Source organism: Pyrenophora tritici-repentis, chromosome 4 (genome assembly GCF_003171515.1).
Source record: "Pyrenophora tritici-repentis strain M4 chromosome 4, whole genome shotgun sequence".
Lineage (NCBI taxonomy): Eukaryota > Fungi > Ascomycota > Dothideomycetes > Pleosporales > Pleosporaceae > Pyrenophora > Pyrenophora tritici-repentis.
This window is the reverse complement of record NC_089393.1, coordinates 2,977,811-2,990,964: the sequence shown is the minus strand read 5'-3', so window position 1 is coordinate 2,990,964 and position 13,154 is coordinate 2,977,811. Positions and strand designations below refer to the sequence as shown.

General features: G+C 53.0%; 8 protein-coding genes across 8 annotated transcripts; 4 read left to right on the top strand and 4 right to left on the bottom strand.

The window, feature by feature from the left end:
- Positions 1-59: 59 nt before the first annotated feature.
- Positions 60-737, bottom strand: PtrM4_099120 (TT-ORF1 multi-domain protein; the record flags this gene model as incomplete). The annotated part of the gene is made up of 2 exons (XM_001933733.1): positions 60-335; positions 405-737. The coding sequence occupies 2 exons, from the start codon at positions 735-737 to the stop codon at positions 60-62; spliced, it is 609 nt and encodes a 202-aa protein (XP_001933768.1).
- Positions 738-1,068: 331 nt separating this feature from the next.
- On the top strand, positions 1,069-1,704 carry PtrM4_099110 (UPF0220 multi-domain protein; the record flags this gene model as incomplete). Its single annotated transcript, XM_001933734.1, has 3 exons — positions 1,069-1,164; positions 1,226-1,590; positions 1,641-1,704. The coding sequence occupies 3 exons, from the start codon at positions 1,069-1,071 to the stop codon at positions 1,702-1,704; spliced, it is 525 nt and encodes a 174-aa protein (XP_001933769.1).
- Positions 1,705-2,094: 390 nt separating this feature from the next.
- On the bottom strand, positions 2,095-2,628 carry PtrM4_099100 (Vps55 domain containing protein; the record flags this gene model as incomplete). Its single annotated transcript, XM_001933735.2, has 3 exons — positions 2,095-2,228; positions 2,311-2,524; positions 2,593-2,628. 3 exons carry the CDS (start codon positions 2,626-2,628, stop codon positions 2,095-2,097), a joined length of 384 nt encoding a protein of 127 aa, XP_001933770.2.
- A 388-nt stretch (positions 2,629-3,016) lies between these two features.
- PtrM4_099090 (ATP-synt-Eps domain containing protein) lies at positions 3,017-4,527 on the top strand (the record flags this gene model as incomplete). Its single annotated transcript, XM_001933737.2, has 5 exons — positions 3,017-3,166; positions 3,215-3,815; positions 4,128-4,218; positions 4,283-4,397; positions 4,450-4,527. 5 exons carry the CDS (start codon positions 3,017-3,019, stop codon positions 4,525-4,527), a joined length of 1,035 nt encoding a protein of 344 aa, XP_001933772.2.
- A 299-nt stretch (positions 4,528-4,826) lies between these two features.
- PtrM4_099080 (amino-acid N-acetyltransferase subunit Mak10) lies at positions 4,827-7,460 on the top strand (the record flags this gene model as incomplete). The annotated part of the gene is made up of 5 exons (XM_066107295.1): positions 4,827-4,905; positions 4,980-5,305; positions 5,360-5,826; positions 5,881-6,987; positions 7,454-7,460. 5 exons carry the CDS (start codon positions 4,827-4,829, stop codon positions 7,458-7,460), a joined length of 1,986 nt encoding a protein of 661 aa, XP_065962963.1.
- A 261-nt stretch (positions 7,461-7,721) lies between these two features.
- PtrM4_099070 (uncharacterized protein) lies at positions 7,722-8,159 on the bottom strand (the record flags this gene model as incomplete). The annotated part of the gene is made up of 3 exons (XM_001933739.2): positions 7,722-7,830; positions 7,912-7,943; positions 8,070-8,159. 3 exons carry the CDS (start codon positions 8,157-8,159, stop codon positions 7,722-7,724), a joined length of 231 nt encoding a protein of 76 aa, XP_001933774.1.
- Positions 8,160-8,656: 497 nt separating this feature from the next.
- PtrM4_099060 (cytochrome b-c1 complex subunit 2, mitochondrial precursor) lies at positions 8,657-10,234 on the bottom strand (the record flags this gene model as incomplete). Its single annotated transcript, XM_001933740.1, has 4 exons — positions 8,657-8,752; positions 8,805-9,652; positions 9,703-9,877; positions 9,977-10,234. 4 exons carry the CDS (start codon positions 10,232-10,234, stop codon positions 8,657-8,659), a joined length of 1,377 nt encoding a protein of 458 aa, XP_001933775.1.
- A 322-nt stretch (positions 10,235-10,556) lies between these two features.
- Positions 10,557-12,743, top strand: PtrM4_099050 (DNA directed RNA polymerase III subunit Rpc82; the record flags this gene model as incomplete). Its single annotated transcript, XM_066107294.1, has 3 exons — positions 10,557-10,583; positions 10,635-10,691; positions 10,788-12,743. The coding sequence occupies 3 exons, from the start codon at positions 10,557-10,559 to the stop codon at positions 12,741-12,743; spliced, it is 2,040 nt and encodes a 679-aa protein (XP_065962962.1).
- Positions 12,744-13,154: the final 411 nt, after the last annotated feature.

Below are 13,154 nucleotides of genomic sequence, written 5' to 3'. Positions count from 1 at the left end.
CCACCACCCATGTAACCTGCTGAACAACTCTCATATCTGCCACTCACACCACCCACTCCTCAACCAAAGCTAACCCTCTTTCTCTGCTTAAACTTCCTATCCTTCTCCTTGATCTTTTCACCCTCATCGCTCTTGCCCGCCGCCGGCTCACTATGCCTCTTCCGCTTCTTCTTGAGATCTTTTTTCCTCTCTTCAAACGCCAGATCCTTGTCTGATTTCCTCGCTTCCGCCTCCTTCCTCTTGGTCTCACGGATTTCTTCCAGCTGGCGAGCTTTGGCAATCTTGGACTCGAGGTGTCCTTCCTTTTCGGCGTTGACGACGGACATGATGGCCATCTACAGGATGAGTTAGCAAAACACTCCATAATCTCGCAGACAAGCTCCAACTACGACGACTCAACGTACCATGCTAGCCGGATCATCCACAAACTTCTTGCCCTTCTTCACACCCTTTGGTTTCGCAATTCCGGCTGGAATAATACCGTTGAGCGCGGGAATATCTAGCTCCTTCTCGCTATACACCCGCCTCTTCTTCCTGCCATCTTTTGAAAGTATAGATTTCGTCTTTTGCGCGCCACCCGGTTTAGCCAGCGACATGGACTTTTGCTTGCGCTTCGATATACCCTCTGGCGCACTACCAGTAGTCTTGGGTTTAGATTTTGATTTTGCGCCTGCGGATTTCGGACCGGATTTGCCTTTTGGGCTCTTGCCCTTGGCAGCAGGTTTCGAGGCGCCCATGCTGACGTCTCGACTACAGTAAACGTGGGTGGTGGTGTTGGCACAGAAACGTCTTCGTGGACTTGTAGGTAAGATGGAAAGTTGCTAAGGAACTTTTTTGGGGGAAAATCCGAGGCTACATCGGCGTTTTCGAGTAGTTAGGTGCCGACGGGCCCGGGGGAGACGTCAAGCGCCAAGCGTACAAGGCGCGACGACCTCCACCGCAGCAAGCCAGGCGCATCCGCATCCGCAGCATCAAGCTCGACAGCCACCTCGCCAGCTATTCGCCGCTTTGCTCGCACCACACCACGCATTACCTACGAAGCTACTTTGTCGCAGAAACGTCGAAATCATGGAAGAATCGAATCGCCTCTTCCGCTTCCCCAAGCCAGCATGGATGAACAGCGCGAACACGCGGACAGCCGGCGTCTACATATCGGGAGCTTTGGTGCGCCTCTCAATCCTTGCTGGCTCCCAGAAAACATCTACTAACTCGTATATTTGTATAGTTCGCCCTGGGATTCTACACGCTCATCGACATCTCAGTATGGTCCAAGTCGGCCATGAACGGGTCGGACCCGCGCGTCAACATCACCTTCATCGACTGGATCCCCGGCATCTGCAGCGCCCTCGGCATGCTCGTTATCAACAGCATCGACAAGTCGCGCCTGTCGGCCGACAGCTTCTCGTACTCTGGGAACGGTGTGGCGTGGAAGGCGAGGCTGGTGCTTTTTCTGGGCTTTGCGCTGCTGGCCGGCGGCCTGGCGGGTAGTGTGGTGGTCATGGTTATGAAGTTTATTGTTACTGAGCATACGTGGCCGACCATCTGGATGGGCATTGGCAATGTGATTGCGAATGCGTTGATTATGTTGAGGTGAGTTTTTTTGATATCTTTGGGGGCGATGATTTGCTAATGCGATGCAGTTCGGCTGTTCTTTGGGTTGCGCAGAACATGGAGGATGAATATACCTACAATCTGGCGTTGTAAGGATACGCCGTGGGGATAGCTTGTGCGACTCGCGGCTTACGTGTCACATCGGATGTCTTTGGTTTCAGTGACGGACTCGAACGTCTAATTACCGTGTACAAATATGTTGAGGGAGGCTGTTCTGTAGGCGTCCTGTTTGTTCATATCCATCATCAAGCGAGTTTGGTGTCAAAAAAACGCACGTCAGTCAACTTATGCATTATGTCCCATATACTTGTACAAGAACGCTCAGCAAAACTATCAAAACAACATGAAGATGCAAAAGCCCCGGCCCAGTCTTTCCGTTTCCGTTTCCCAGCCATTACTACCAAGCGCTTGGCTTGTCGTCAATTGATCGGGCGGCTTGCCCGGAATATGCGCGGTCCCTCATTACTGAGTCCCGCCGGCTAGTCAGAAGTCTTCTTGCTCCTGGAAGAAGAGGGTGAAACTGATAATGGTCGCGTATATCAACAGACCACCGAAGATGGACATGGCCGCCGCGCCGCCTGCAATTTCCGCAGAGTGCCATAGAAGGGTGGGGAGAGCTGTCAGATGTTAGCCATCAGCGACTCGCATGTCGACTCGCATGTCGACTCGCATGTCGACTTCGGATGCGCGTGCACTCACCAATTCCCATGACGACAAAGAAGCCCGTCAAGAACCGCCCAAAGTCAACAACCCCATTTCCCGTGCTCTCCATGAAATCATCGCGGTTCGCTGCTCTTCCGCAGAGCCAGTTGGGCAGGGGTGCGATTACGTAGGTTGCGACAACAAGCAGCGTCAGGTAGTTATGGAAAAGCGCGGCAGACAGAATAACGAGGAGGAAGCCTATCGCTAGGACCTAACAAGGCATTAGTATACTAGCAGCGATATAGAATGCGAGCGCGCCTATGCGACCGGCTGACGTACAAAGGACAGGCCGATGATGGTCTTGATGCCGGCCATGGTGACGCGTGACTATCAGCTCTTTCGATGTGTTTGGATATAACGGAATGGTATGCGCAGGCGTCCGGTGGGCTTGGTCCTCGGTCCGGCGAAGATGCGATGTTGAGGGTCTGGCCGTCTTGTTGCTGCGGCGAGCTAGACGCCTGTCGTGGTTGCGTCGCACGCTAAGGCCGTCGCCAAGATCGGAGCTTCTGGAGCTTATGGGTCGTCGTCTACGCTGGGTGCCTTCACCATCACCACGAGTAAGAAGAGATTGCTCCACTTCGCTGCAATTCATACCCTCGGCGACTGCACCTCGTTTGTGTGCTGGAATTGTCTGTTAGGAATCAGAAGAGTGATTTAGAACCATCAACCCCGCCTTGGACACTGCACAGCTCCCACCTTCATCATGTTCCGCAACAACTACGACAACGACTCGGTCACCTTCTCGCCCCAGGGCCGTATCTTTCAGGTCGAATATGCACAAGAAGCCGTCAAGCAGGGTTCGGTCGTTGTAGGCATTGTCAGCAAAACACACGCAGTACTCGCCGCAATCAAGGTAACGAATCCAATCAACACCGCAAGAAGCCTACTAAATATATCGTAGCGAAACGCCGAGGAGCTCTCATCATACCAGAAGAAGATCATCCCGATAGATTCGCACTTTGGCGTCGCCCTAGCTGGTCTCGCGTCCGATGCCCGCGTTCTCTCCAACTTCATGAAGCAGCAGTCGCTCGCCTCCCGCCTAACCTACGACCGCGCCATCCCCCTCTCCGAGATCACTTCCCGCATTGCAGACCGTGCGCAGACCAACACGCAGCAGTATGGACGAAGGCCGTACGGAGTCGGACTCTTGATTGCCGGTGTCGACGCAAAGGGTCCCCATCTATTCGAGTTCCAACCCAGCGGCGTCACACAGGAGATGATTGCGTGCGGTATTGGTGCTAGGAGTCAGATGGCGAGGACGTACCTGGAGAGGCATCTGGATGACTTTGAGGGCGCTAGCAGGGAGGAGCTGATCAAGCATGCATTGAGGGCGCTCAAGGAGTCACTGTCCCAGGACAAGGAATTGACTGTTGATAACACTAGTGTTGGTATTGGTGGCGTTGGAGAGGACTTTGCGCTCTACGAGGGACAGGACATTACAGAGTGGCTTGACGCTACTTTTGAGAACCGGGAAGGAGATGATGATGCAGAGGGTGGTGATGGTGAGGCCATGGAGTTGTGAGTGTGAGCGTGAGCGTGAGCGTGCGCTGTGAGCGTTAGAGCTGCTCAATGGGCATTACGGTAGACCATGATACAGCTATGCTTGACGTAGCTAGCTATGAAAATGAATGACCATGACTGTAATTTATCTGTCAACCATGTTCATATTCCATGTCTTGAGAACTCAAGGGGTGCTTGGAGCACTATAGAATAACCATATGCATCCTGCATGTGAGGGGGCATCGGTGTCCCATCACGTGATGTCGAGTTCCGAGCCGCATCGCGAATTCTCGCCGGAGCTCACCAACCTTCAGTACTGCACCCGCAAACCGCAAACCCGTCCACACCCACCAAACCACACCCAATCATCACAATGGCATTCGCGTGGAAAGCCGCCGGTCTCACGTACGCTCGCCCTCTCTTGGAGCCGCCTAATGGTAGTTGGATCCCTAACTAACACCTCGGACAGCTACAACCGCTACATTGCCGTCGCATCGCGCGTCGTGCGCCGCTCGCTCAAGGAAGACAAGCGCATCGCTGCCGAGCGAAGGGGCGAGAGCGAACTCAGGTTTGCCAAGTGGTCGGTGAGTGCATACTCGGGGAGGAAGTAGGTATTGCAGGCTAACACATGGGCAGAACGGCAAGCAGGGCGAGATGAAGGATCTCAACGCTGCTGCTCTCCAGGCACAGGCTGACGCGGCCAAGTCCTCGTAAACCCAGGAATGAGCGCATGATGGATTGACGGAGATGGAGAGAGAGATCTGGGGAGTGCATGGAAACGTATATTCTGTACAATCAAGCTGAATTGGGAGGATTATAAGCCAATGCACGACAAACAGGGTTGAATCACTGTCCCACGCCAACTATTCCATGTGTCGTGAACTTTTTCCTAAGTTGTGTATATATAACTCATAGTGACGGCTGCTGTAAGTAACCAACCAACCCGCCTTTGGTGCAACTCGGCTGTCACAAAACTTCCCGCATATCGGCCCAACTAAACTCCACCTCACAACATGGCGGATGCTCCTAGCAGCCACAGCACAGCCCCTGCCGAGACACCGGATGATGGCGGTACAAGTGCTGACCGTGTTGGTAATTCACACATGTCCCTTTTCTCTTGCTTGTGACACTTGCATTTTAATAGTCGGCTAATGATTTCATGCCAGATGCAGCGCAAGAGTCTGCTGCGCCCGTTATCCAGGCGCCTGCTACATCCGCTAATCTGCCCTTGAGACAAGCGAGAAATGCAGTCGGTGGCTCACAGCCAAAGATTCATAATGTCACGGATAAGTTCACAAGGGCGTGTAATGGCAAGTTGACCCGTAATCCGATATTTGGAGGGGCATGGCGGGGCAAGGGCCGTCACCATGGGCCCATGATATATGGACAAGAACATTTTCGAACAACAACTAATGAATGGATAGCTCTTGAAGTCGGTCAGCTTGTTAAAGATGAATACTTTACGCTGTTTGAATCTATTGGGGCAATCGAGGTATCACACCTCTTTCCATCTCAACAACCGGCGCGTTAGTAACTCACCCAACAGATCATGGATCCCAAAATGGACTCCGGATTCCTAGAACCAGGAGAGACGCTGGAAGATGAATACGATGCCCTAGCTCCACTTCTACCGGAAGAGCTAATCGGAATCATGGATCAGCTGCTCTGCTACGAAATGGCCTGGCACACAGGTTACCCGCTATCCCAAACACTCTTCACATCATTGTATATTGATAAGCTGCTCTGGCCCGAAACTAGAGTCCTGGAGCAATCGCAGTTTTACCGTGGAGGTATTCCAGACGACAGACGACCGGGGCCGTTGCTGCAGGTACTCAGGGCGTACTGTCTAGCGGTGATCAAGGGGTGCGATTATGTGATTGCGAAGATTACGGGGCGGGATTACTTTGAAGAGGAGGATTTTTGTACGCATACGTATAATCGGGTGTTGTTTGTTAGTGTGCCGATGGATGTGTTTCTGAGGGAGTTGGATGCTGGTGTTGAGGTATTAGAGGAGTAAGTGGAGTTTATTTTTCGACTTGTTCTGGGATATTTACTTACACCTCTTAGCACCGACTTGAAGATTGATGACACACTCCGTAAAGCCATCCTCTCACGACTGGAGTTACGAAAAGACTTTCTCCGTGCTCTGGACTTGGACCTCCCGCTCGATCAAATATCCCACTCCTGGCCGCTCATATTCCAAGGCATCGATGCATTAAAAACTACACATCAACTCGGCAAATCCGTACCCGGAGCATTTAGCCCCAAAATGCAACGACGACTCGCATCCACCGTACCCCCCCGCCCAGTCGTCGAACTCGACTTCACAGACGCCCTGTCCAAACTCCACCACATCGCCAGCGACTGTTCTGAAGCAACGCGCTTCGTGGACCTCCCCCAAGACCCCCTCGAATACCTCTCTTTCCTCTGGCACTTTGCCTCGCGCAACCCCCCACCCCTAGCCTACGCCCGCTCCTACCTCTCCACCCTACTCTTCCACCCAGACGTCCTACACACGTCTTCGTCCCTCCCCCTCGCCGACTGCAAAACCCTCGTCCTCTCCGCCTCCCCCGTACTCGACCCTGTAAACTGGTCTTTTTCACCCCCTCGCAATCCTACTCTGCCCAAACCGCCTCGTCTCCAGTTCGCACTGCTCATCGACGAGTTTGTGGAACGTGCGGGACAGGCGTACATGGACCTTTGGGTTGCGGTGGGCCAGAATCGGTGTCGACTGAGGCGTATGCTTACGCATGTTATTACCGGCTGGGATATGTTACAAGCGGACGCCAGTCTCATCGACGCAGATATTGCAGCCGCAGCATCGGAACTAGGTGTCAGCGAGCAAATCATGGAGTTTAGCCTTTCGACATGGGTGTACCATCACAAACTCACCATGATACAGAAAGTCGTCCTCCTTGGTTTCGAACAAGACATCTATCTACCCGACGAATACTGTGGCATGTATCTTTTCCTGTCCCTCGTCGCCGGTCGTCGTAACGCGCTGCTTCAGCGTGTTCAAAGCCACTACACCGCCCAGCACGCCCGCGTCAGCAAGTCGCCCAGGGAGCTCCGCGAGTTGCAGGCCTCGCAAGATTATCTCAACAGTCTACTAGCGGAAACGGAAGCAACGGCGTCGTTGGCGAAAGCGCTGGCGACCTTCTACATGCTGCTTTTGTACGCGGGCTTATTAAACATACCCACACGACCGTTTTCTTCGGAGAAATTGCGGTATGAAGTGCGCATGAAACCTTTCCTCGCCCTTGCGCCGGTGGAGGTGTTGGAGTGGGAGGAGTTTAGGGGTTTGATGACACCTTACGGTTCATTTCCTCCTGCGTCCACGTCTACATCTACATCCACACCTACTCCAGCATCACCACAACAGGAATCCCAGGGGATGTCAGCGTTCATCAAGGCCGTGGCAGACAGCGATTCGGAAATCTGGACAGAAATCAATTCAAACATTCGCAACGCAAAATCTGCACTTCAGGAATACAAACGGCTTGGTGTTAGAGCGGCCAAGGCGGAGGGTGTGAAGGCAAGTTGGGAGGGGGAGGTGCAGTGTTTGGTGCAGAGTTGTGTTGCGTTGGGTTTGGGGGTTAAGGGGGTTGTTGATGCGGTTGCGGTGGGGGAGGTGAGGGAGGGGGTAAAGAGGGGCTTGAGGAACTGCGAAAAAAACTCCGTATTGAGATTCCCGAGGCGGGGAAGAGGTATAGTGAGGGGTGGGTTGTTCCTAGAGTTATTGCTGTGGTGAGTGAGGGAACAGCGGTGTAGGAAAGTAGTCCCCTTGTGTGGTATGATTCCCTTGTTTACTTGGAGCATGCAAGGAATAGAATAGAAGTACATGTAACGCCAGACTCTCACCCTCTAGTCACACACTGTGAGTTCCTCCCACGCTAACCACGACTTCCTCAGCCCTTGTACTTTCTCAACACCCCCTCACTAACCCTCTTGATACTCTTTGCCGAAACACCCTTCTCGCCATGTTGTTTACTCTTGATATTTGCTTCTTTTAGGAGACTGGAGGGTTGTGTTAGCTCGTTTACCTGTCCTTATCCCCCCCTCTCGAGAATTGGTTTCATCTGGACGGTAATGACTTACTCCTGCATAAACACAATATAATTCAAGTAAATCTACCTCACATCGAATTAGCACACTTTCCTCTCCCCGTTTCTCCCTGTTCTTCTCCACACTCCTCCCCACCTCACCCCACCCTATCTGTTCTTTTGATGTTGCAAGCAATACTAAATAAAACTCACCAGAATATCAACATTCCTACTAACCCCCCGATTCGAATGCGCTTTTACTATCTTCTTGACTGTAGCGCGGGGGTAGAGTGTTTGTGGCATTGTCGCTGCTTCTCCTATCGTTGTTTCGCCGTGCGGGCTTGCACGTGTGTTGTTGTGTGTTGATGTAGCGCAGAGAGAAACACCAGCTTCTCGACTTGTCTTCGTTCAGGTAGTTTTGAAAGTGTAGATGCAAGCGGGATCAAGTCTGGGGTGTTCAGTCAACAGTCTTGCCGGTTGGGTGTTTGTGTGGTGGACGTCGACGTGTTTGGCTTGTACGATTGCGCGAACATGGTCTGTGCGTCTACGCGCTGGCACGTGAGACTAAGTATGCTGCAGGACCACGAACGACGTTTTGTACCTGCATCTGTCAAGCTAACGCTCATACATTCAGCATTACCACAACCCATCACAAACTCATAACACAACAATATCAATCTTTGAAATGCAAAATCAACTTATACGAGATGCATCTATCAGGGACTATCACAAGATAATGTTACACAAGCCCCTGGCCAAACGAGATTTCCTTTCTAAACTGCGCTACTATCCCACTGTATTTACGCCTTAAGGCCGAGATCTTCAGCATAAGGTAGGACGAAGAGGTCACCAACAGACGATACTGAGGCCCTGTTCTCCAGTAGTTCCTTGGCAGCCTGGATGATTCATTAGCATGACGTCTCTATTCAACGAGATTGGATTACTCACCTTCTTGAGCGACTCTTCTGAGACACTGTCAATCTTCTTGGCAACCTCGTCAATTTGGTAGGGTTGAGTGTTGTGGATCAAACCATTGCCGGTAAGTTCGAGGCCAGCACGAATGTCCTGGCCGTGCTCGAGCTCCTTGAACTTGGCCGCGGCCTTTGCCTTGGAAACCTCTTCACTTGAAATCTCACCAGCAGCAATCTTTTGGATGGCCTCAACGGCGGCCTTGGCGGTTTGGGCAACGGCCTTGGCGGAACCGGTGATGGTGGTGTAAAGAAGACCGGCGTCAGAGTAGATGGCGCTGGTGGTCTTGACCTTGGCACCAGGAGCGGCAGCCTGACCGAGCTTGGTGAAGCCTGACGACCACTTGACGGCTGATTCACCACCGAGAAGGGAGCTGAGGACGGCAATTTCGGGCTTGTAGAACTTTCCGGTGAACGAGCTGGAGCCGGGGAAGGCAATGACCATGGCGTTTCCGCTGTCGTGGGCAATACGCTCCTCACCACCGTAGTACTTGCTCTGGTCGGCGCCAGTCTTTGACTCGTCGAGAGCGGAGCTGGGAACGTCGTCGAAGAACTCGCTAACCCACTTGGAGAACTCGCCGTGGTCGGCACCGTTGGCTACAACAGCAAAGTTGGGCTTGGCATAGGCGATCTTGGAGTAGTACTCAATCGTCTCGGCGTCAAGGTACTTGGTGTATGGGGTAGGCGCGGCGGAAGCGGTAGGGACACCCAGACCGCGGTGGAAAGCGAGGCTGTGGGCGGATTGGGTGGCCATGTCGGTCACGCTGGCGAGGAAGCGCTTGTGAGCAAAGTGAATCATGGGCAGAACCTCTTCGGCGTATACGTGGGCTGCGCAGTGTCAATTCCATCAACCATGTCATGTTTGCAGTGAAGCATACGCTGGTACTTGGTAGAGCTGGCTACCTCGCCGAGGAGCTCGACAAAGTAGGGGAGGTCATCGCGGAGAAACTTTGCCTCGAGCACCAGGTTCTCGCGCGAGTGGTGGGCGTTGAGGCTAGCTCCCAGCAGTTCAGATTCGCGGACAATGCGCAATGTTGACCGTCTCTCAGTGCCCTAGAGTCCAATTGAGCGTCAGCCGAGCTCTTTCATATCAATTGACTGCGTCGATGCGACACAGCGTCTATATCAGATGGCGTAATATCAATGGCGTACCCGGAAAGCAAAGTTGGCCAGGCCCTCGGTCAGGCCAGGCAGTGGCTGATATCTCGTACCGGCCTTGGCGACCAATGCGAGTGTCGTGGTAGGACCGGTAAAGTCTCTGCTGGCGTACTTGACGCCCTTTGCCTCGCCGGATTGGTACTGGAAGGAGCCTGAGGCCGGGGCAGCGAGGCCGCGACGTTGACTAGGGCGGACGACCTGCTGGCGGGCTGCACGCTGCGCGCCCCGGCAGGCGGTCGTTCGGGAGAGCATTGTGTGTTTGGCGCCGGGCGGAGGGCTGTCAGTGGTGTGGGGGGACGGCAATGGATGGATAGACGTCTTGGGGTGAGGTAATTCGGAGCATCGACATCACAAAGTTCGTAGGCCGCCAAGACCAGTAAGTGCTTTCGCTCCCCTCTCCATTGGCCGGAGCTCCATCGGTCACCCACCCCACCCGCATCCATTTCGACAACTTCGCCCGGACTTTTTTGTTTCTGATTGTTCTCTCCCAGTTCGTCTTGCCTGCGATCTACGCCAATGTCTCCCCGGTAGCACTACTCCACCCTAGATATCTGGCAAATATCTAGGCTCAAACATGTCTTACAACCAGCGCGAGACTCCGGTAAGATGCGCCGCCGACGCGCGCGAATGAACTATAGCCAACATATTCCAGATTCTCGCCCAACTCTGCACCCTCTTGGTCGAGGATACCTATGGCGAACTTGCGGCTGTATGTGTTTGACCTCCGTGTCCCGTCTCGTGACTGAATTTGGAGTCATCATTTTTCAGGCAGGCGCATTCACGGACATGTTCTAACTGCGAATAGCGAGTTTACTCGGTCCTTGCGCGCCATGGTCGGCAGAGCCTCGCATCCATCGCTCGCGCTTCCTATCTGAGCGGGCGCCAGATCAAGTGCGGACTCGTCATCTTGCTCCAAGAGCACCTCATCTTTCACTCTGGCAGCGACGCGCCCTTGACTTACTACGAGATCGACTGGCAAAACTCGTATGCTATTGTTCGCTGCGGCAAGACGACTAAACTGGTAGAGGCTCGCTTTGGTAAAAAGGCTGCAAACATTATATCAAATTTGCTTGCTCTCGGTCACACGCGCATCGCCGATTTGAAAGACGCATACTTTCCACCGGAGACCGACAGCGATGACGACATGGACGACGGCGCAGTGAACGGCGCGGGTTCTAAGCGGAAGCGCACAAACGACACCCACGTCAACGGCCATTCCAAGACCAACGGCGTCACAAACGGAGTCACGAATGGACTACCGTCCGAACTACACGGCACTAAGCCCGAACCTGTAGATTCGGTCAACGGAGACGTCAAGACCAATGGCGTGCACAAGCCTAAGGTCGACAATGCAACTCACAACGCCGCCCCAGAACCCGCGCAGGCCGACAACATCACCTCGGTCGAGGAGTTGTATGGACTCATCCGAACCCTGATCGAGACTGGATGGATCAGAACCGTCACCGAGACACAATACCTATCCCCAGGCGATATGCACGATTTGCTCTACCAAGAATCCATAGAACAGGACAACGGGGGAGTACAACCTTCAGGCACAAAAGACAAAGATACAGTCAACAGGGCGACCCTAGAGCGCAAAAGAAGGATGCGTGACGAATGGCTCAAAGTCCCAGGATTTGCTGGAGGCCGACAAACAAACGGTTCAAACAAGCGGGTTAAGATGAACGGTGCGAATGGCTGGGCAGCCTCGTCTTCAGACGATGATCTCGTCATCCGCGTCAATCCAGACAAAATCGCCGTTGCTATGCGGACAGAACAGCTCGTAAGTGTGGTAGAGCAACGACTAGGGTCCGTTACCGCGCGTGTATACCAGACGATGCTGCGCATGCTCGAGTCCAAAATCCCGCGCTGCTGGGAAGAATGGCCAGATCCTCCACTACCGGGCGGAGAACCTGCAGACGCCAGCATCGACCACACCCTCCTCGTCACTGCGCGCGATGTAGCTGTCAAGCTCAGCCGTGATCCGGACGTAGACATCTTCGACGACATCGATCCTCATGCTGCCGTTCAACTCACCCGCAAAGGACATGTAAATAGGAATACCGTCTGGTCGCAGCCCACGGACCCCACGACCCTTCACATGGACGAAAAGACAAAGATTATAGACAAACACATTCAGATGTTGTCTGAAGATCCTTATCATTTCGTCACCTGGCACTCGCGCTCTGGGTACTCGCAATGGCGCATCGAATTCGACGAGCTTGCGAGACAGTTGATCCAGGCGGAGATTGAAAACACGATTTCAGCGAGAAAAGGCATCTTGGGAGTCAAGCTCGTTCGGACTTTGAAAAAAAAGGGAAAACTCGACGAGCGCGCATTATGCAACGTCATGATGATGTCTCCAAACGATATTCGCGGCATTGTTAATGACCTTACCGTGCAGGGATTTGTACAGACTCAGGAAATTCCCAAGGTCGACAGACGCGAGGCCAAACTTTCTCTTCACCTTGTTTGGTATGATCGTCAACGCGCCCGCGAGAAGCTCCTCCATGACACCTACAAGGGCATGGTGAGGATCCTCCAACGCATTTCGTTCGAGCGGGAAAAGGTCCAGCTCCTACTCACCAAAGCCGAGCGTTCTGATGTCGTCGGAAATGAGGAAAAGTGGCTAAGCAAGGGGGAATTGGACGCGCTGAAGAAGTGGAAGGAGGTTCAGGAGAAGTTGTCTCTACAGCTGTTCCGTGAGGATGATCTGGTGGCGACGCTCCGCGACTTCCACGGCCCCTTGGTGTCACCGTAGTGTTGATGAAAGTCCATTCCGGACCCACTTGGGAAGAAAATCATCTGGCGTTTACGGGTCTATCTGGTTAATTAAAACCAGCGATCGAAAAGCATTTGGTATGAAACGATACCCCTGAGAGCATCGGGACGGCGTTTGTTCTTGCACTGCACATAATTTTGTAGCATTTATCGTAGTAAACATGTCATACTGAATCTCAAAACAGATTTACATTGTTAATGAAGTTTCTGTATGTGATTTGATAGTGACATTGTGTGGTTGGTTCCTTGATGGTCGAGTATTTCTTTGTCTGCGTACACAATACCCTTGTCGAGAGAGTGCTACCAGGCCCGATCCATTGATGGTGACATGGTCTCTTTATCCCCTTGTCTCCCATATGGTAGAAGTATTGGAGGTACGGAGTCATGTCAT